Source organism: Macaca fascicularis, chromosome 1 (genome assembly GCF_037993035.2).
Source record: "Macaca fascicularis isolate 582-1 chromosome 1, T2T-MFA8v1.1".
NCBI lineage: Eukaryota > Metazoa > Chordata > Mammalia > Primates > Cercopithecidae > Macaca > Macaca fascicularis.
The window spans coordinates 55115718-55138610 of record NC_088375.1 but is presented as its reverse complement, the minus strand read 5'-3'; the positions used below and the strand labels follow the sequence as shown (position 1 = coordinate 55138610).

Sequence of the window (22893 nt, the reverse complement as noted above, 5' to 3'; positions counted from 1 at the left end):
GGCAGTTGAGAAACAGATTTCTTCACTGATTTCCTACCTAACTCACTAAACTCAAATTTTATGCAGCACCATTTGCAGAAAAGGTTTCATTTTAATATTGCAAAATTAAAGCATAACAGTTTCTATTTTAAAATCTAGAAATGGCCAAAAGATCTTTTAAGAAAATGTAGTGAAGAATTTGGAAGATAAAAGATTTTGGTTGACCTCATATTGAAAAAAGATAATTGAAAAGATAATGTATTTAAAATGGCTTATCACAGTTCCTGGCACAGACTAAGTCCTCAACGGTGTTAATCAAACTTAATTGTCTCTCCATGCTCCTCAAACACTGATTTTTCCAAATTTGCCTATTCTCTATACTTCCTATTTTGCAAAAGGAAGGGTAATAAAACCCACTTGCCATGTACGCACACAAAGAAGAAGGCATGGCCAAACACAGAGACATAGCCCTGTTTAGTTTAATGTTAAATCTGAAAAATGGAGCAAATGGAATTCGTTATTATTCAAGTAAATATAGGCTATGTTTTAGAAGCTTGGTCCAGAGGAGTTAGTGTAAATTTCTGTCATTTGGGTAAAACAGCCCCTCTTAGAACCAGGTTGAACAATGGCTAGCTTTGGCAGGGACAATTTAAACCAATAATAAGAACAATTAAGGTTGTAATCAACTTTAGAAGGCCAACTAGAGGATTACTTGCCAGAGAGGAAACATACATGCGACTTTACTTGGATGCCACAGTGTTTACACGCAGTGACACTTTCGCAGAAAGAGATCGCAGTTCAGGAAGATCAGCACTAGTACTTCTGTTGTGTGTGTGTGTGTGTGTCTGTGTGTGTGTATGCATGGCTGGTGGACATTTTATCATACAAGACATAGTCAAGGCAAACAAATACAAATACCGTTAGAAGGTGAGAAAGAGAAGATACAGAAACAAAGATTTTATTTTTCTGTGCAAATATGTAAAAGCCATAGTCCCACACATGCAGTTGAAAATACAGAAGAACAAAAAGAAAAGGGAAAACATTTTTTAAAGTCAGACACCTCACGACAACAATACATTTGGAAAACAGAAAAGCAACTGACAATTACAGCGACACCAGAGGCCTCAGAATTGTTCAGAGAAAGAAATTGTGAGTGAATATTTCTTAACCATATTTGGTAGAGAACATATTACATTTGGAACAGCCTGTAAGTGCATAAGTACAGATATGTCTAGAAGGGAGTAAATGTGAAAACTATACATATGGTCTTTGACTATAATCTATTTTATGCTTATTGCAAATACTTGTGAATGCAAATATTGATGGGAAGGTTTTCCCCATGTCTTTTGTCACAAAATTTAACTTTGGAACAAATCATCTGAAGCAGCGGCATCACACATGCAGTCTTGGATGTGAAGAAAATGGATGAGTAAAAAGGAAAATCTTCACAATTAGTAGCTCCCAGTTTGAAATGATTGCCACTACTCCAAAAGATATGAATTTGCTATGTAAAAATTGTCTATTACTATCACAAGACAGAATACATTTTCTTTGCTTTTGTAGTATATTACTTCATACTATATGCTACATGTACTCTATAACAAGGATATTATTTTGTTCTTGTTTGTTTGAATGGTATATTTAAATTTACCTTGGTCATTCCCACAGAAAAACAACTTTCTTAACTGGGACTAAATAGATGTCATCCAAAGGATAAATTGTCCTCACGTTTTCAAACCAGGACAGCTCCTAAAGTCATAGACATATTTACAAAATGACATTTGGCAGGCCATTGTTATTTTAGTTGCTTTCTGAATTAATTCATAGGATCAAACTATTTTTCCTTTAAATGAACACAAATAACATCTTCTTTGGAAAAGTGTATCTACACAAAGATATTTAGCATAAATGATAACATACTGGTGGAAACAATGAAAACATTAACAAAGTTTTTAAATATTAATATTTTATAATCTCTGAAATCTTTACAATAAAGAATATATTAATTTTTGCATATCTTATTAATTTACTTTATAGATCTGTCATTTCAGGTATACATTTATTTTTAAAAATCATAACGTCAAATATATTTTGGTTACGTTGTATACTATGCTTTCATATTTTTTTCAGAAAGATACTTAAGAAAATAAATTTACTTGCAAATCTTAGAAAACCATGCCTCTAAGAAAATTCAAGTTTTACAATATATACTTTTAAATTTATGTATAAACTACAGTTCTTATTTTTATTAAATATTCATTGAAAAGCAACTGAAATTAGTCCATGTGATAGAAAAGTCAAGGAGCTCATAAATTTAGAAACAATTAACAAAAAAATTGTTCTATTTGTTAGGAAAAGGGAAAGTATTGCAGGAAAAGAAATAGAGAAAGGATTATTTGTAACTTTGTTAGAGGGACAGTTATGGAATCCAAAATTATACCAGTGTGGTATAATTTGAGTACTGATACTAGATAATTGTTTTTCTACAATTTTAGGGACTTGATGTAAATTCCTGAGTTCTCTCTCTATATATATTTATCACATATCAGAGAACTGGTAACAATTCACTTGAATAACTTCATGTAAAAACATAGATGGATATAATCAGTAATAATCAGTAATTCTCTCTCTCTCTTTTTTTTTTTTCCCTAGACGGAATCTCACTCTGTCGTCCAGGCTGGAATGCAGGGGTGCAATCTTGGCTCATTGCAACATCTGCCTCCCAGGTTCAAGCGATTCTCCCTCTTCACCTTCCTGAATAGCTGGGATTACAGGCACGTGCCACCACTCCCAGTTAATTTTTGTGTTTTTAGTAGAGACGGGGTTTTGCCATGTTGGCCAGGCTGGTCTCAAACTCATGGCCTCAGGTGTTCTGCCCACTTTGGCTTTCCATAGTGCTGGGATTATAGGAGTGAGCCACCGCACCTGGCCTGTAATTCTCAATTTTTGTGTCATAAATAATAGATAAGACTGAAAGAACAGAAGTGAAAATAGAATCATAGTGATTGAGGGCAACTTACAATGTGAAAATAAATGTACCCAGAAATAGACTGGGAAGAAATTGCAGTGGTCATTCATGTACAGAAGTGTTAAGGAGATATTTCTAGTTATATTAAGAACACTTTTTTCATATTCAAAGATAGAATAGGAAAATACTTCTTTATTATACTTTAAGTTCTAGGGTACATGTGCACAATGTGCAGGTTTATTACATACGTATACATGTGCCATATTTGTGGGCTGCACCCATTAACTCGTCATTTACATTAGGTATATCTCCTAATGTTATCCCTTCCCCCTCCCCCCACCCCACGACAGGCCCCGGTGTGTGATGTTCCCCACCCTGTGTCCAAGTGTTCTCATACAGACAAAGTACTTCTGATATGTTTAAAATAAGCCTTGAATTTATTTTAATTATTGAGATAGTTTTTATTTCCATTTTTTCCCCCAGAGATCTAAAACTAATCAAGGCATTTTTTGAAATTCAATGGCTTTTTTTTCAATTGGGAATGTTCAAATATATGTTAATAATCTTCCTGTTCACCCCACTCAACAACTGGCTCGTCATTCATGCGCAAAATGAGGTAAGAAAGAAGCTGAAAAAGGTTCTGCCAGAATAAGAGAGAGACATAAAAGGAGAGGTCGCTTACGTCCACCTCGCAGCGCTCGCCAGCAAAGGCAACATCACAGAGGCACTGGAATTTGTTGAGTAAGTCCTGGCACAGTCCTCCATTGACACACGGATCAGAGGCACACTCATCAATGTCCTTTTCACACCTTCAAAATAAACAGAACAACAGAAACCCAGGTCCCTGTTGAATACATTGGTTGTGAAATGGGAAGAAAAGTTTGCCTTATCTATCTGGAACAGCATAGTCTTGTCTACCCATCCACACGTACTTTATATATACTTGATAATGTCGGAGATGTTTCTTAAAATTTCTTTAACACATTTGGGGTTTAATGGAAATAATTTGTACACATATGTATACATATACACGGAATTAATTAAAATGAGAAAATAGATGCAAATATTTAGAAACCAAGAGAAAAGTGGGCCATGCATACACCAGTGTCACGCTCAAGAGCATTAGTGGGGTTGCCACCTTATATAAATGTTCACTTTATTAGGCGTACAAGGAGAGAGGCTGTATTTTGCCATCTGGAGTCTGCAGGGCAAGCCTACATTCAGGCTATCAGGATCCTCAAGCATCAGAGCTCTCAGGCTAAGGGAAAAGCCCACCAAAGAGAAACAAAACAACAAAAACAACAACAACAACAACAACAAAACAGAAGAAGAAAATGAAGGAGGAGGAAGAGGAGGAGGGGGGGGTTTATTCTGAGAGTTTTGAATTATTTTCCATAGAAATCCTTTTTTTTCTAACAAAAGCAAAAATTGATAATTAGAAGATTGTACTTGCTAATAAATCTGTGTTCCAACAGCCAAGCATAATTTCTGAAATATTGAGGTAGAATGACTTTCAAAAGCCAAATTTTCCAAGACAAGTGACATCAATTCTCAGGTAAATTGAAGTTTTCTTCTTCCTGGGACGTTGTCATTTTTTAACCTAATTTTCCACTAAGAATTTGTTTTTCTGTATATTTATGGATTAAGCCACCAATCATGTATTCAGTCACTCAGTGGATATTTATTTAACACATACTATGTGACAAACACTCTGCTAAGACCTTGGGATAGAACAGTAACTAAAGCGGCTATTTTACTTTTGAAAATTTGTATAAAATCTTAGCTCTTCTTGATCTCTACAGTGCAGCTTATAATGTTGAAATTTGATGTAAACAATTTTTAATTTTCCTTTATTCTTTCCCTCACCTTCCAAAATGTAAAACTTGCACGTATGGGCCAGAGACTAATCACTAGGCTCAAAATGAAAGGGGATGAGGTAGTGGGGCAAGGCCAGCCCAAGGTATAAAAGAAAACAAAGATTTCTTCCAAGAAAAACACCTCCTTATCCCGTTGGATACCAAGCATAGCTGAGACATTTTGTTTTCCTTTTTTGGCTTATGCTTCTGGACTGGAGGGAGACTTCTCTGATTAGATCTGAGCAAAACTTGACAACTCTCAGAAGCCTGCCAAGCATTCTCGGTCTTGGGTGGGCCAGAGTGTTCACATCATCCATCATTCAAAACCTGTCAGGATGACACTAATTTGGAGGTTTAATCAAGGCAGGAGAGAAGCCAATTTATTTGAGGATAGCTTTTCAATATCCTTGGACGCAATGGAAGTCACATTTCCCTAGGCCATGGGAGATAGCCCACGATTTTCTATTTTCCCCTAACTACTCCATCACTTTCTCACCTATTTTTCTGTTGAAACAGTCAACAATAGATACACATGTATTATCAGCATCATTGTCGTTTTTATTAGAGGTTAATTAATGCATGGAAAGTAATAATAAATCTATTAACATCCAGTCAATTAAGTAATGATGGTGAAGGACTTTGAAAGCATAGAATCTACTGAACACAGGTTCAATGTTTTAGAAATATCTAGCGTCACGTAAGTTTTTCCAGTAGAAAAGTCTCCTGGGAAAATAAGGAAAACTCTAAGCTTTCTTTTCTTTCTATGTTTCAAATATATTTGAATCTAAATGCCAAATATAAATTTTGTAAACTAATAAATATCAGAGGACACTGAAATGTTTGTTGTAAATAGAAACAAGGTGTGAGTGGCAGAGAAAAATAATCCAAGGTTTTGGATGAGTTCTATGCATTGTGCCATTAGGCAGAAACTGTGATGTCCAACCAGGAAGCAACCCGCACTTGACAATAGTGGAATTACTCAGAATTAATGACAAGAAAATATTTGCGATATTTTGAAAGATACATGGAATTGGAATACAACTGAATGGTCTCAGTTAATAAGTTGCAGAACCAAAACTGGCGCAACAGAAAGCAGAATGTGACTCAAGGCTATCTCCTTCCATGCACATATAGACTTGGAATGCCTGTACCACACAGAACCAACCACAGAAGGCAGGCTGCAAATAAAAGAGAACGTTGGAAGGGTAAAACGCAGGTGCACCCTAGACTCCCCGCTGTTTTGTAAAGGTGGCAAAATATCTGTATCTTTGTGATGCAAAAGAGGCCAGCTAAAAACCAGAAAATTCAAGTTAATCCAGAGGGCACTTGCCAGAGAGCACTCACATATCCATTATTTTATTAACTATGCTTATGGGAAATATTGATTCAGTCAAAATATCTTTGTCAAATACGTCTGAGCTTAGTTTATTTGATTTTTTTAAATGTAGGAAGTTTGATCAGAGACCACTGTGTCTTACCCTGGATGACACATGAGATGGAAGAACATCTTTCTCATTAAAAAAAAAATGTGGTGAGCAAAGATTTACTCCTACAGTCATGCTGGCACATCAAATAGAAGAGCAGAGGCTTTGAAGGCAGCTCAACCTTACTGCAGCATACATGTGGACAGGCCCTTCATACATCACTTAACCTCTCAGCCTCAGTTTACACATATGCAAAATAAAAATCATAAAACTTTCCTTACAGAGCTATAAGAATTGACGGGATTTGTAAGGTGCGTGGCACAGGTTAACTATTTATTATCTGCTTATATAGTATCTGTATTTTATAGAGCCCTGGTTCATAACTGTTTTGGGGACATACATCCCTTTGAGCAGCTGATAAAAGCTATTCAGTATGCATTCTTTCTACCCCTGAACTTACCCCTAGCCACTTAAATACATATTCTAATTTTCCTGTATTTTCAGCAGGTCACAGATTGCCTGAAGCCATTGACCAACTCCATTTTAAGAATTCCTGCATGAGGTGAAGCGTTGAAGAATTTCTCTGGGAAAAGTAGAATCATATGGATAAGGTATATATACTTTTGGGTTGTAGGCAATTCTATGAGGCAATCTTTTAGTTGTAATTTATTTTACTTCTACAACAACCATATTTGTATCATGTATTAGAGTTAGTAACAAAAAAAGAGACATGAATTCAGAAGTACTTACAAGAAAAAAAATAGCACATTATACATTTTTTAAAAAACATTTTCCCTATTTGAAGTTTTGTCTAATAAAATGTTCTCTCCTTTGACCTAAACTGTAGTTTTTCTTCTTTTTATTGTTTCACTCTGTGTGAACCTCTATTTCAGCATAGATTTTCCTATGGGAACTGAGATAAAAAATTAGAGGAGAAAATGAACTTTGAGTAATCCCATCATTCTTTAGCCCAGAGTTCTCTTCCAGAAAGCTCTAATGTGACTCACCGTTCTCCAGTAAAACCTGGCCGGCACATACATTTTAATTCAGCCTGGAACTCTGTGCAGTTGCCTCCATTGTAGCAAGTGAGATTTGTCTCCTCATTCCCACAGACTGTTGAGGGTAATCTGCTCTGTCTAGAGAGATAAAAGCAACAGCCACAGCTGTTCATCTTGTTCATCTCATTCAAGAAAACTTTTTTGATAAATTCATCTATGTAGTCAGTGCCAAGCTAATTAAGTACTCAGGCTGGAGGAGCTACAAATGCTTAATTGTGCTGCATTATACAAGAATCGCTTTCTCCAGTAAAAAGCTCCTGCTGGAGGGTTCTATGACAAGCATGGCTATACATCTTCCATTTCTACACAGTTTTCATTTGTGAGATAAGATCTATGCCATGGGGTGGCAATAAATTTTGGGTTGGAAAATAACTTGCTATAACTAGATTTGCTGCTGCTTTGCTAATAAATCAATAAAGGCCATAAGAAAATTGCATCTCTACAAAGGCCAGGAAAGCAAGGACAGCACTCTAGTACCCAAGCACTCATGTGATTTCTCTATTGGCTTTCAGAGCTGAACTCCAGTTGCCCTGCCAAGACTTGCTGCTCCCTATGTAATAATTCACAGCTTCGAAGAATGCAAGCCAAATGCTGTCCAGGAGCTTTGTATATAGCACACGATGGTAACTGCATGTGAATTCAGAGTGTGGCTCTCTGGTATGGCAACAAAGCTTTACATGTTAAAGAATCCTTATAAAAGGTGGAACAAGTATTAGAAGCTAAGCAGAACTTCACTGTTAGACAAAATCTAGTAGTGTGAAGGGACTGATGTTTAAAAGGAATTTAATAGTGTTGCTTAGGCCCTTTGACCCACTGTGTATGTGCATGGCATCAGATAACTAATAAATATTCAGGAAGTGTAAAATGAATTGAATTTTGCTCCTGTTGTGTGTGCTGCAGCTAATGTGGATAGACTAGCTAATATGATGCTAAGTGTGTCTCTTCCCACAAGAGCTAATCAATTCTACTTTAAAAAGAAGATATCATAAAGACTTTTCAAAAGAGTAAAAAATGTCAACCAGCTTTGAAAGAGGTCAATTAGCAATGCAAATATGAAGCTTTGTATACATCTTGGTTTTAATAAACAATTCCTGAATCTCATTAGAAGGTACTTTTGAGCGCTTTCGTCTTTCAGAACTTGACTTTGATGAATTAGGCAGAAAGGAATTCTAGAGAACTACTTACTAGGGCCTATGTGTTTATTTTACTCATCAAAATTCACAGTGAAATGTACTGAATTTGATCCTGAATTCTTCTTGCTTTTAAACAGGCAGGTTACCTGTTGGGAACACTTAGCACCTATAACGGTGCCTTGCTTTCTCAGGCTCAGAACAACAGTAACTGTTAGGGAGAGATGTACAACTTCGTATAGGCATGCCTACATGTTATGTTTGCCAGGAGATTCATGCAATTAAGGTACCACCTCTGAATTAGTGTAATGTCTACAGGCTGCCAACCCATTCCAGGTGTTCTTGCTGAAGTTCTGGAATGTATTACTTGTTAATAATAATCCTCTCACCTCCCCATAATGACTCAATTATTTAGTAAATTTAAAGCGGTGTAAGTTGTAAAAACAATAATAACTTCTTACATGGAAATACTGAAGCAATGTGACTTAGAAGAAAAATACTCTTTCTTATCTCTGTTTATATAGCTTGAAATGGAGGTGGTTACAAGAACTAAAATACGGCTTTTGTAGTTGTAGAAAAATGTGAAATACTTTGAAATGGGCAAAGAATATCACTGCGTATTCTTTCAATGCAATACTGGGTTTATATAAAGGACCATCTAGGATTATCCACTTTTGCAGTGGTCTGCGCCTTATATTTTCTTCGCTAAGCTATATTACAATTCTGTAAGTTGTAAAAAACAACATTAATATGAAAATCTTGTTTATCAAAATGCAAATTAATTTATCTGTAGTGAGCCGTATAACTGATTATCACACTATAGAAAAAATGACTTCAAATACTAGTTTTCTTGCCCTATGGGATATTAAACAGTTTTGTATTTATTAGTAAATTCATTCACTCATTTTTGTTTGTATATATACATATACATATTCTTTAGATTGTCCTTTGAATTAGTTTTTATATCTTACTAGTTTCCTCAATAATTAATGACAAAATAATTGAAACATATTTATTTTATATTTGAGAATTATAATACCACTGTTTTGAAATTACAGTTGACCCTTGAACAACACGTTTGAATGGTGTGAATTCACTTATATGTGGATTTTCTTTCACCTCTGCCACCACTGAGACAGCAAGACCAACCCCTTCTCTTCCTCTTTATCCTAATCAACATGAAGACAATGAGGATGAAGATCCTTGACCATCAATTTCCGCTAATGAATAGTAAATATGTTTTCTCTTTCCTATGATTCTCTTAATAACACTTTATTTTCTCTAGCTTGCTTTATGGTAAGAAGACAGAAGAATATGACACACAAAATATGTGTTAATTGACTATGTTATTGTTAAGGTTTCTGGTCAACCAGGCTGATAGTTACGTTTCGGGAGAGTTAAAAGTTAAATGTGGATTTTCAACTACACATCGGCACCTCTAACCCCTGCATTGCTCAAGGGTCAGTTGTATACTTTAATGTACTCTTTTCGGGATTTTATAGTATTTACCTGCCTGAAATAGCCCAGGGCATTATTTTAGCAATAGAAGTCACGCCTTCCCTAACAATACTACATTTCTGCTTTTGCGCTTATTGTAAATGTATTTGTTTCCCAAGGCCTTGAAGCTGTCAGACCCTGGGGCTACAGTTCATGAGACACATTTTCACACAGATGACTGAGAAAATATTTTGCTGAAAGTCTGACTTAAACACTACCTTTCTGACTTGTAGAATATCGTAGTGTATGAGATCCTGTCTTAACATGAGCAAGTTGTGATGGAAGTGACCAGTGTTAGCCCTGTTCAGCACAGTATATATGTATACCTCGAGGAGACAGCATTCCAATTTGACAAGAACAGTGATGCAGAGTACAGCTTCAAAGACCAAGCTTCATATGGACTTTATGCTCACCTGCAAAATTTTCCTGTAAAATTTCCAAAACAGAGGCAAGAATAGCCATTAGTATCACTAATGCAGGTGGCTCCATTTGCACACTGGTGACTCTGGCAGTTGTCTATATCCACTTCACAGTTCCCACCAGTGTATCCAGGCTCACATGTGCAGTGGTAGGCTGCAACTCTGTCAGAGCAGTTGCCATGGATACAGGGATTTGAGAAGCATTCATCAGTGTTGAGTTCACAGTGTTTCCCTGACCATCCCAAGGGACAGGAGCAATGATAAGAGCTATAGATGTCTTCACAGTTTCCTCCATGCAAGCAGGGGTTGGAGTTGCAGACACTTAATTGCAAACACCCAGTGACCACTGAATTGGTAGAGATTTTGAGAAATTGCTCTTCCTGAGGTTTATTAGTGAAACCATGAACATTTTCAAAGTAAGAGAGATAAATGCCTCCGATTTCTATTGTACTTAGACACCCTTGCAGGCCCTTTATATTGTCAATAGCTCCATCACCCACATAAATATCTGTATTATCCTTCAAAAAGTTGAGGCTTCCAGTAGTAATTGTGCTGGTCACAAACGGTGTTTGGTTGTCCACTTCCATTTGCCACCTGGAGGTCTGGGACATTGGGTCTGTCATGGAAAGAGTCACTTCATGCCACATGCCATCATTCACTGACTGCAAACTTGTCAGACTTAGCATATAAAAGCTGTTGCCACTTTGCAATTGAAAGAATAATCTGGAATCTTGAATGCTAATATTAAGAAATTCAGGCTCTTTTTCTGCATGCAATATTATTACATTTGCATCCCTTGTTCTGAAACCGAATGTGATATTGGTGAGTTCTCTGGTAATATTCCCATTGCTTCTGAACAATATTTGACTGCTTTGTTCATTAAAAACAGCATTTGCAATACCTAATGAGACAAGATGATAATAATCAGCAACTTTATTAAATCTATAGTTTGCTTCATTACCTTTATTAATAGTAATGATCATCGTGTTAATAACATTGCACATTGACTATCTGATACATGTTACACACTGTGCTAGGTGCTTTTATATTATTCCTAATATCAAACTTTTGAATACAGGTATTATTATTAACCCCATTTTATGGAAGAAGAAGTTGAGACTCACAGAATTTAAGTAATTTTGTTCATGGTGATGTAATTAATAAATAAGAAAGCCAGAATGTCAAACCTGGATGGTTTGGTAGCAAAACCAAAACTATACATTTCCAGTGAAATCCTAACGCATGCCAATTTTTATTTTGCATTTGCTCCCACAAATAAAGCATTGATAATTCATTTTACACATAAATAAATTGAGCCAAAAGAAATCGCAAATCTAGCTTGGTGACACAGAAAATTAACCGTGGAGTCTGGCTTCTGATTAAGCTGAAGAGTAGGCAGTTAAAAGTCGCATTTCAAGTGACTGATTTACTTACCTGGTAAAACTCCAGTTATTTAACAAGCTGCAAATTCTGTATCTACACCCAAGTACTTTCATATACAACCATATCAATTGCTCTCCCACTATATGTGAGCACAGCACTTTGGGCAATCCTATTGCATTTCTCTATTACAAACTTTTTCCCCATACTGCAAGACGATTAGCGAGCAACTTGTTCTCTCTCTTAAAATATCGAATTCTATCTCAGCTTATGATCTCACATAATATTTTCTTGAGAAAACAGAGCTACCTCAGATATCCATCAAATCTGTAAACCCAATATTATTTGGATCCACACTGTATTCTATCCTGCTGTAATAGATGAACTGTCTGTATTCCCACCAATGTCAACTCTACCAGTTATGCCCTGGGTCCTACTGATTTTCACCTTTTAAACATATTATTTCTCTATGCAATCTTTTTCTTTCCTTCATAATCATTTCCCCTTCCATTTTGCTGTTTCCCATCGATATACAAATATGTGCAATTGCTTTAATCTTAAAAAATAAAAATACATGCAAAACAGTACCCTGACATCCCCCAATCCTGCTGCTTTTTTGTCGATTTTCTTTACCAGCAAAACTTCTAATAGTTTTATATCCCCATTGTCTCATTTTATCATTCCTCATTTTCTCTTTTATATATGCCACTCAAGCTTTTGTCCCAGTCACTTCACTAAAACCACTTTCATGGTTACAATGAATGACCTCCACGCTACTCAATGCAGTGGCCAATTATCTATTCTTATTGTGTCACACTTTTCAGTAGCAAATGACCTGAAAACACTACGATTACATTATCAGGCGCTACACCCAACCACCATCATCTTTCATTAACACTAATTACTTCTTAGTGTCCCTGCTTCTGCTGCTCTGCAGATCAATATAACAACCACTCCTTAGTCAAACTCCATTAGTTAGCATCACATCTAAAAAGAAATCCTAAACATAACCACAAGAGTGTACATGATCTGAGTCAGTTGTGGGTGTAATCTCAGCTATCTGGGAGGCTGAGAAGGGTAGATAGCTTGAAGTCAGCAGTTTGAGACCATCCTGGACAACATAATAAGACCCTGTCTCTCTTTTAAAGAAAAAAATTTCATGACAAAATTCTGTCATGTTAAAAAAAAAACATCTACATGATCTGACCTCTGATTAACTCTCCAATTCCAATTCCTACCACTCTCTTTCTCATTAACATGCCACAGCCACAGTTTTTCGCCATTCATTGAAGATACACCAAGCTTGTTCCCAATGCAGGCCTTCTACGCTTGCTGTTACTTATATCTGGAATACTATTTCCCCAGATCTTCTTATACTTGGCTTTTCTGAGTGTTAATATCTCCTCAAATGTCGCCTCCTCTGAGAAGATTTCCCTGACTATCCGAGTTAAAAAAACTGCCTCCCTGCATTCACTGTCTATGCTTAATTTTCTTCATAGCTCCCATTACCACTTAAAATTTTGTTTATTTGTTGACTTGTTCCTTGACTGTCTTTCTGCACTAGGATGTAAGCTTTATGAAACCAAGGATCTTCCCTGCCTAGGTTATCACTAAATCCCTATGCCTGTGCCTGTGTGTCCCTGATGTATAGTAGGTGCTCAGTAAACAGAATTAAATGAATACTCTGTGAAAATAACTCCATCCTGTATCCTGAAAAGTGAGATAATGATTAGAAACCACAGCAGGAGAAAATTTCAGTGTATCATTTGAGTGTATTATTTGACTTAATTAAATAAGTCAATTACCTTGATCTTACTGTTTTTTACTCTGTGTGTGTGTGTGTGTGTGTGTGTTCAATCAGCTTTGGAGTTGGGAATTTAGGGAAAAAAAGAGCAACAAGTGTTTCATTACATGTTTTTAAGTAAATGTTAAAATGAAAAAATCTCATTAATTCTCCAACTCTGAAATGAAGACTATGGTCTATAATGCTATATAAATATATTTATTAACTCTGCTGAGCACATTGAAATCATGTCTTCTGATCTGGGTAAAAACCACGATATACATAACCACTTTTGCACTTCGCCTTTTCTTTGGGGAACTTTGCCATAATAAACACACCTGTAATTAAGGTGAGTTGTAAATGTTTAAATCTTGGTACGATATGGAGTTAGAGATGATTATAGCCCTAAAGGCAAACTCAGGGTAATGTATCAGCTGTACTCTCAAGAGTACCTTGTTCCATTAGACTTAATCTTTTCAATATATTTTCCTTGGAAAGAAAATATAATAGGGTCATAAGATCACATAAAATTAAAATTATATAGAGTAGTAAAAGTGAATTCTGGGTTAATAGCTATCAATTAGAAAATTGATTTATAATTCCTATTGTACACCTCCTATTTATTTATGTTTTCTCTCTTCACTAAGTTAAGCTATACTTTAAAAATGCTACTGGGACTTTTTGGGTGTGTCTGAGCTGGACTTACTACTGTTTTGCTATCGGCAATGTTGTAGCAGTAAAGGTTCACTTCACTTCTTTCTGACACGTTTGTCCAGCTCCTAAACTGCTTGATGTGTAGATTGCAGAGCAGTGTGCATCAGGGCTATTGTTTTGGGGCTGCTACTGTTTTTAGAAATCCTATTCCTTTTTCCTGTGAAAATATTCAAAACGATTCGGACACCAGGTAGAACACAGCTGAGACTAACAACTTTAGTACTTCTATCAAAAGATCAACAGTAAAACTAATAATTAAGAAATTATTTTAGAATAATAGAAGAAGTAGAATAATGAAAAAGTATCATTTAAAATTTTGTGCCTCATTAAAAACCAATTTACATTCTTTATGCCAAGTCATCATGTTTTCTCTACATGTGTAGTACATATTTCTTAAATATGAAACATAAAAGTATACATATTTTTCTAGAAAACTTCCCCAAGTGTACATACAGTGTAATGTACTTCATACAGGTCTTTTAAATAATATGATTTTGAAGTATAGAAACATAAAAATAAATACATTTTTCTCTTTTTCTCAGTTACTTGGGGGCCCAGTCTAGATAGTATGTCATTGCTACTGACCTTAAGCCAAACTATCCTCTAGTTCCATTCCATTATATTAGTGCAGTATTTTTATTTTTTTTATTATTATTTTTTGAGACAGGGTCTTATTTTATTGCCCAGGCTGGAGTGCAGTGGTGTGATCCTGGCTTACTGCAGACTCAAATTCTTGGGCTCAAGCAATCCTCCCACTTCCGCCTCCTAAAGTGCTGGGATTATAGGCGTGCATCCAGCATCCTGCATGTATTTTTTTTTTATAGTAAGCAGATAATGTACTTAATGTCCACAGTAGTTAAGTGAAAATATTAAGTAAATTTGAAGAAAATAATATCAATTTATTTAACAAATATTTACTAGCAAGAAACCACATAGAAAATTTTCTTGCCTTGTGAAGCTTATATTCTCGTGATGAAAGAGATCATAGACAAATATATCAATGCACATGTAACAAAATATCAAGGAACAATAAGAGATATTAATAAAAACAAAGCCAAGTTGGAGGATGTTTGTATAGAAACCTAAATGAAGTGACAAAGGTGACCTGTGAATCTCTGGGTTAACAGAGTTCAGGAGGGAGGTGGTGGTGTGTGGGCCTGACTGTATGGTGTAAAAGAGAGAATGGAGTGATAATGTTGGAAGCATATTGCAGACAACACATTAGAGGGTTTTTCTTCTCCGTATTCTTTAAGGCAGAGAAGTGGAATGGTAGCTGGTAGGAATAGGAGTGAGGGAGTGTCAAAGGAAATGTTTTGTAGTGATGGAAAAATCGATACTGGTGTGTGAGAGAAAATTTTAGGAGCACAATCTTTGAATAAGGGGAGGAAATTAGAATTCAGTGCAAACATAGAGGGTTGGCTATAGACTGGACTGTGCATTATTTGAAGTAGGTGAGAAGACAGAATATAAATAACAGTATAGTTAGTGGGTGGATGTGTCAAAATTGTGAATACTGTATAGTATTCAAATTGCTAACATTTGGAAAAGTGTGTTTTGTAATGCAGAAGATGGACAGGAAAATCTTTCACAATGAGGGAAAGTCTCATAGCAAACATTGAGTGCCTAACATGTTTATTTACACATAAGGTCACAGAATCATCACAAAGAAACTGAAAAAGTAGAAATTGTTCTCTCTATTTCACAGGTGAGGAAGCTTTAGATGATGGAGATCACATGAATTGCCTGAGGCCTCATAGTTAATAAATGACAATGTGTAACACGCACATATTTATTCTGTGTTCCCAGTAATGAGGGAAGGAAAGTCAAATATTACCTTGCTAATTCTTCTTTAGGAAATCAGCTTTAAATGATTAAGCATCTAGGTTTAGTGTTGCTGTGACCTCCATTTCCTATCCAGACACCCACCAAAGGCAGGATGAGGCAAGAGGCCAGTCAGGTTTATTAGCCTACTCACATAGGGGAAACAACCATAGATTTTAATAAGCTGGCTTTGTCTATACTCTTTTTCTGTGTTTGCTCTTGGAACAACTCAGATGTCCCAATTTAACTGGCGAGATGATAGGTTTGAACTCTACCTACATTCAAATCCTTGAAGCACCGGCTGGCACTGGGCTTCGTGAGGACACGGGCTGAATCCACACCACTGAACCTCCTCACAGGCTTTCCCACTCATGTGGGCAGGACAGGAACAGGAGAAGTCATCCCACAGGGAATGGCAAACACCTCCATTGCGACAGGGGTTGGACTGAGCGGAAAAGAAATCAAAGGTATAAAAAGCACTGGCAAATAAATAGAAAAATGTTGAAGGTGAGACCACATACCTGTTATTTTTAAAAAGCTAATTTCCCTGCATTTCTACATTTTAAACTTTTAATATCCATTGTTAACTAAATAGAATGAAAATGACTACTGCCATTACCAACTGCTTTCTAAAAGAGCAGAGTGGTGGCTGAGAGAGAAAAAAGATATAAAATTGATCTATAGCACAGGGAGGATTTTTTCAAGTATAGCAGCGTCCTCTGTAATTTACAAATTACCAGACACTTTTCACAGGCACTAATTATCATTTGAGGAAGGATTCTTACTCCTGGTTTTACAGATGATAAAAAGAAGGTGTTTCCAGTTGCCCAAGATCCTATACAGAAGCAAAACAGTGAAACTTGGTACCTAGGTCCTCTGGATCCCAACTCATTGATTGCCCTTCCCACACTGATCTGCCTCTGAATCACAGACATAGTATTATTATTTGAGTTTTCACAAGCTTGCTCACAAAAAGTATTCAAAATGAAAGTATTTAAAAAGAAATTTATTAGAGCATGGACTGTCTTTGTCTCGGGTCTCCTATTAACATATGATTTAAGCTAATTATATAACCTTTCTAAACTTCAGTTACTTTATCTGTAAATAACATACATTGGGACAACAACAATGCCTGCTTTCCACTGTAGTCCTTCAATAGAACTAAATAGATTAAGCCATGTAAAATACTGCCTAGTTCATTGAAAACGTTCCATAACAATGTTACAATAATTCATTTGTGTATATTTAGAACCAAGCTTAGTGGAGGGCCATAGTTGGAGCTCAACAAATGTTCAACACATAGAAATGCATTTCCCTTTTTCCCTTTGAAAGGTCATGCAGAGCTGACAAGTTCTTGTATTTAAGCAGCTCTTAGAAGAGTACATAGAATATTTAAAGTAAAGCATGGGCTTTGAGAAATTATATTTCAGAGGATTTCAACTACCAGAAGGAAATTACCTCTCAGATTTCTCTTGTTGTTGCTGACTTAATAAAAGTTCAAAGCAATAGTAGCTGGGCATTTAAAATAGAGTTAACAATATCATCCAAAAAGAGTTAATTCAGTTAAACCTCTGGGGAGCCATTAGGAGATTAGGAATTGAAATATTATTATACTTAAGTAATTTGATTTTGTGAGGGTGAGAGAAGTCTATAGCTGAAGTTATTTTGGTTAATTAAATAGATCATGATGCCAATAAGATCAAGGCCACATTTCTATGCCTCAATGTAAATTTCACAGTCTTGTTGGAAAAATATAGATGAAATATCATTCTATGGTGGTGGGTCAGTAACATCATCTTTATACAGAAAGAATGGTTTTATTAAGTTATCTTCTTAATAAAATAAAAGTTTAACATATATTATATACCTAGTTTGTATGCGTAATCATTACCTTGCAGCTGTTGTCTCCAGGACAGCCTTGGGTTACATTGACAAGAACTGGTTTGAGAGATACATTATTTGTTGAATTTGGAAAGAATTCCAGATTTTGGTTGTTTAGTCTTACATCTTGGATACAGCCTTTGAAGAATCCACCATTAAGTTCAGTCTCCTGCTTGTCAGGTAGGCCACCAATGTAGATGACATCTCCCTTTTGGATTTTCCATGTAGAAGCAGAAATAAATCCTAGGTTTTGTGAAGATTGATACAGTTCAATTTTATTTGGCTTGATTTTCAAAGATATCAAGTGGACATTTCCATCATTAAGAACAAATTTTACTACTAATTTGGGAGAGTTTGGAGTCAGCATTGCTAGTCTGCCGTGCTCTAGCCAGACACGGATATATTGATAAGTGCTGTTTTCCAAAGCTAGAAGTAAGCCCGATGGTTGAAGTGTTTGGACAAACATGGAGAGGCTGACGGTGTCTCCATAGCTCTCATCAAGAGTAAAGACAACATATCCAGTGGAGTCATTCTGGCCAAATCTGCCTGCCACAAACTCTTCAAAATAGAGGAGGAGAAAAAAAGAAAAAGAAACATCTTAAGGCTCAAAAGACAGAAGGGATGGAAGATGAGAATTATACATTTCACAAACACACACACATGCACACACACATACACACTCATACACAACTTTTAAAGTTCAGGACAGGCTTACTTAATAGAATAATGATTTGGCCTCTTTCTGGATTTCTGAGTATACTTTATCCCTAAAATAACTATATTTTGGTTTGTAGTTTACACTTGAGGCCCACTGATCACAAAACAAACCAAAAAGATCTCTGCAGTGATAAACTAAAGAATCTTCCCTTCGCTGCCCTAAAATATGGGCCTTAGTGGTGGTATATCAGACACTACTGTACTCCAACTTGGTGGAAGAAATTTTCGGACAAGAGGAATTCATGCAACCTCTGCAAGCAGACTGTGCAGGCAGTCATAATCTTTGCTACTTGGAGGCATGCTGAAGCAAACATGTCATTAAACTTAATTATTCTTTGTAAAGAAATTTATTAGAGCCTGAACTGTATTTGTCCCAGGTCTGCTATTAACATGTGATTTAGGCTAGTTACATAACCTTTCTAAACTTCAGGTTTTTAATCTGTAAAGAACATAAATTGGGACAACAGAAATCAAGAATTAGATGAGTAAATCTTCTCTTGGGATGACATCTCACATAAGAGGCAGGGCAGTTGAGCAAGGAAAAAGAAGGACGCTTCCTTCTGTGGTCCTGGTTGGGTGTAGGAGAGGCACAGGAAACAGAGAAGTAGGGGCAAAGCTGAGTATGAAACCCACGCAGCATTTCCTGCGGTCAGAGGAGTTACTGATGCTCATATGTGGCAATGCTATTGATGTACATCGCCTCAAGAAAACTCTTGAGATATCTAAAAATAAAAACTGACATTGTAAAATACGGGTGATATGGTAGGAAGAAAACTTCCCATCCTCACAAAGCTTACATTCTAGTTGGAGGAAAGACACCAGATACAGATAAGGAAGCAAACTGTATAATATGTCAGATGGTGAGAAATCCTTTAGTACAAAATGTCAGGTAGAGAAAGGGAATAGGGAGATTTGGAGGGATGGAATTGTAATTTTAAATAGAATAATCAGGGAGGAACTCTCTGAGAAAGTGATATTTGAGCAAAAGCCCAACGTTATACTACGTTATTGTAGTAACTCAAGAGAGAAATGATGATGGCTTGGATCAGTGGTAATGTGAAAGTGGTGAAAAGTGGTCAGATTTTCAAAATATTTTGAAGGTAGACACAATAGAATTTTCTGGAGCCATCTCTAAGGTTTTTGGCCTAAGCAACTGGAAGCATGGAGTTTCCATTTGCAGAGCTAGGGAAGAAAATTGGAGGAACAGATTTTTTGGGTGAGGTGGGAGTCCATATTAAATTTGAGATGCCTTTTTGGATATCCAAGCGGAAGTGACTAATGGGCAGTTGATATAGAGGTTCAGGCAGGATGTTCTGATAATGCGGGATTTGTTAGTATATATCACCTCCCATTGGCCCCAATTGGGAATCACTTTTCAACATGAGATTTGGAGGGGTCAAACATCCAAACCATATTAGATATTTAGAACCACAAGACTGCATGAGATCACCAAGAGAGTGGGTATATAGAGAGAAAACAAGAGGTCCAAGAAGTAAGCCCTTAGGCATTAGAAAAGTGGAGGTAAAGGAAATGATGCAGGAGTAGCCAGTAAGATAAGAGGAGAACCAAGGCAGAGTGGTGGCCCATAAGCCTAGTGAGAATATAGGTTTTCAGGAGGAGGGAGTGTTTAATTGTGTTAACTGGATTGAGAAATTAAGCAAGATGGGGGCTGAAAATTGACTATTGATTTTGCAATCTAGAAAGCATTGATAACATGACAAGAGCACTGTATTCAAGATATTGCTGTCCTCAAGATTTTATATCCCAATGCTAACCAGACAAAAAGAGCATATTTCAGCATGTCTAAATGTCGTCATATGGCCCAGTTGAAGTTTGGGTAAAGGTAAGACACATTTTAGTTTAGCTGAACTATAGTAAAACTTGCTTAGACAATCATCTGTGTTTGAAGATCTTCTGCATAAAAGGCTATATTTTCAGAACTCTGACTTGATTTCCTACAGGAACATTGCATTTTGAATCTGCATTTGGAGACCACCTGCTCCAGGCAACTACCGGTAGCTTTCAAAAGTGTACTGTTAGATAAAATAACCCCTTTGAAGAGGTTAACATCTCTGAATACACTGCAGCACTTTCATATGAGATAAAATGCTTAATAAGAAAATTTGGCCCTTGAAGCCCCTGAGGTTTGAAGATATGCCCAGAATCACTCAACCTCAGGGGTAGCGGGGTGCCTGCTGGTCATCCCAGGATGCCTTCAGCATCACTTTGTGGATCCGGATTAAAAGCCAAAACGCAGACTATTTTTTTTTTCTCAGAAGCCTGACTCTTCAGCAATCCTATTCCTCAGAAATCACAAGCAACTAGTCAGCATGTGCGATTTGCTACATGATTTTAGAAACACCTGAAGACATGTATGACTTGGCTGTAGATTTGGAAGGGTGATTCTCATACAAGTGGTTGACATGTTATGAAGAGGGACAACATATACAGATGAAAAACAATTTTGACAAGCTTTAATGACAGATGGAATACAACGAGATGAAATTTAACAAGAATAAATGAGAGCCACTTCGATCTAAATGTGCCTTATAAGTTTAGAGTAGGAGAAACAGGACTACGTGGCATCATGAGTGACAATGATACAAAATGATGCAATCACGAAGTGTGGCTGCCAAAAAGTCAATGTTGTATTAAGCTGAAAAGCATAAGCACATTTTCTAGAATAAGGGAGGTTGTGGCCCTGTGTCACTGTATCATCAAGGACATACAGACATCACATCTTAGAAGGAATAGAAAGCAGCAAATATATTCCAAAACCTGCAAGCAGCTGATGAAGTGTGGAAAACTATGTCATATGGCAAACATTAGAAGAAACAGGAAGTTTAGCCCGAATAGAAGTGATGGCTTAGATGGCCGAAGATACTTTTCTTCAGATATTAAGTATTCTCAAGTAGCAGGCAAGTTCAGATTTTCATTTGCATGTCTTCCAGAATTGCAACATGGTCAATGAAGGAAAGCTACAGGCAAATCATATTTTATTTCAATATAAGGAAATAACTTTTGGGCAATTTTTGGCAAGACGGAGTGAGTGATCTCTCTATTTCTGAAGGTATTTAAGCAGAGATTTGAGCCACTACATTTGGCAGGTACAATAGTGTTAAAAATTCCATCATAGAATGAAGCCTCTTCTATATCTAGGAAACTACAATTCTAAGAGAATAAAATTCTCAAAATCTAGGTATATGGCTGAAGAGAAGAGACATGTAAATTGCTTTTGTAAGTCAAATATTCACCAGAGAGCAAGAGGTAGGTGATGTCATTTATTCTAAGTAGTAATATCTTGAATGCTCCATGTTCTTACAAACAGTCAACACAAGATATGCTGAGAGAACTTTATGGACACTTCTGTAAACTAAGCTTAGTTAAATCCTTTTCAGTACTCTTTCTGTTGATAAATTAGATTATTTTAAAAAGATCAACCTTGAGTTATTGGAAATCACTATGTCTTTTGTGTTTAGTCAGCCACCAAAATCTTCTATCCAATCTCCTTGTTCATTACAGCGTGTACCATGGTTGGAAAACATTGAGCTAAATAAGAGTGCAAGTCATGAATGGGCTGAAGTTTGCCTTTGTGCTTTTTAGTATGTCTCCTCCCTCTTGAATACACATGTACAGTAGCAGAAAGATTCCATGTTCTCATTACTGCTTAAAAGCATTGTTTGTAGTGGGAGTAAACGCTCCAGGAAACATTCCTTCTAGATAACAGAAAATACCGAATAGTTTAATTTTCTAATGAAGAAGTGATATGAAAAATATAATTTTCCTTAAATTTATACCAAGAATTTTCAGAAAGAAAAGATTTTACAGAACTCTCTCTCTGTAAAGTGATCTTTTGAAGTCAAACATTTTCATGAGGGTTAAACAGTTTCAAATAATGTTGGAGTATAAGGAAACTGGGAGAAGCGGGGAAGGGTAACCAATTCAGGAACTTGGTTTGAAAAGTTCATGGTTTTCCAAGTTGGATAAAATAAAGAAAACCAGAACCCACTGGACTGGCATCTCTTGAATCTATTTACTAGGACAGTTAACATCACCATGGTCAGTATTAACCTTATGGGTCACTGCATCTGGAAGCCAGTCAAAATGAGTCAGCATCTGTTTGTTATTTTGTATATGTAGTAAAAATATTGCCTTAGGTCAATTAAATTTTTCTTCAAAAAGTGAACATTGCCTCAGCATAATTTCCCTTTTTCTCCTTAAAAAAATCACAAAACAACTTGCCATTCTACTTAAAATATTACGTAT

General features: G+C 36.3%; 1 protein-coding gene and 1 long non-coding RNA gene across 12 annotated transcripts in view; one reads left to right on the top strand and one right to left on the bottom strand.

Annotated features, from left to right (window-relative positions):
• CRB1 (crumbs cell polarity complex component 1) overlaps positions 1 to 22893 on the bottom strand; it is a 500591-nt gene that overhangs the window by 272510 nt on the left and 205188 nt on the right. For 8 of the 11 annotated variants that reach the window (XM_065539172.2, XM_074031678.1, XM_045362302.2 and 5 more), the window contains 5 exons: positions 17921 to 18468; positions 16309 to 16474; positions 10326 to 11232; positions 7235 to 7363; positions 3630 to 3756 (listed from right to left, as the gene is read on the bottom strand). In XM_065539172.2, coding sequence (XP_065395244.1) covers positions 3630 to 3756; positions 7235 to 7363; positions 10326 to 11232; positions 16309 to 16474; positions 17921 to 18468 — 1877 coding nt within the window. Of the gene's footprint in view, positions 1 to 1524; positions 1729 to 3629; positions 3757 to 7234; positions 7364 to 10325; positions 11233 to 16308; positions 16475 to 17920; positions 18469 to 22893 lie in introns of those variants that run through there. The other 3 variants (XM_045362339.2, XM_045362314.3, XM_065539188.2) reach the window with 3 other exon arrangements.
• LOC135969414 (uncharacterized) lies at positions 3557 to 7942 on the top strand. Its single transcript, XR_010584665.2, has 3 exons — positions 3557 to 3688; positions 6732 to 6838; positions 7798 to 7942. It is a non-coding gene; the product is annotated as an uncharacterized lncRNA (long non-coding RNA).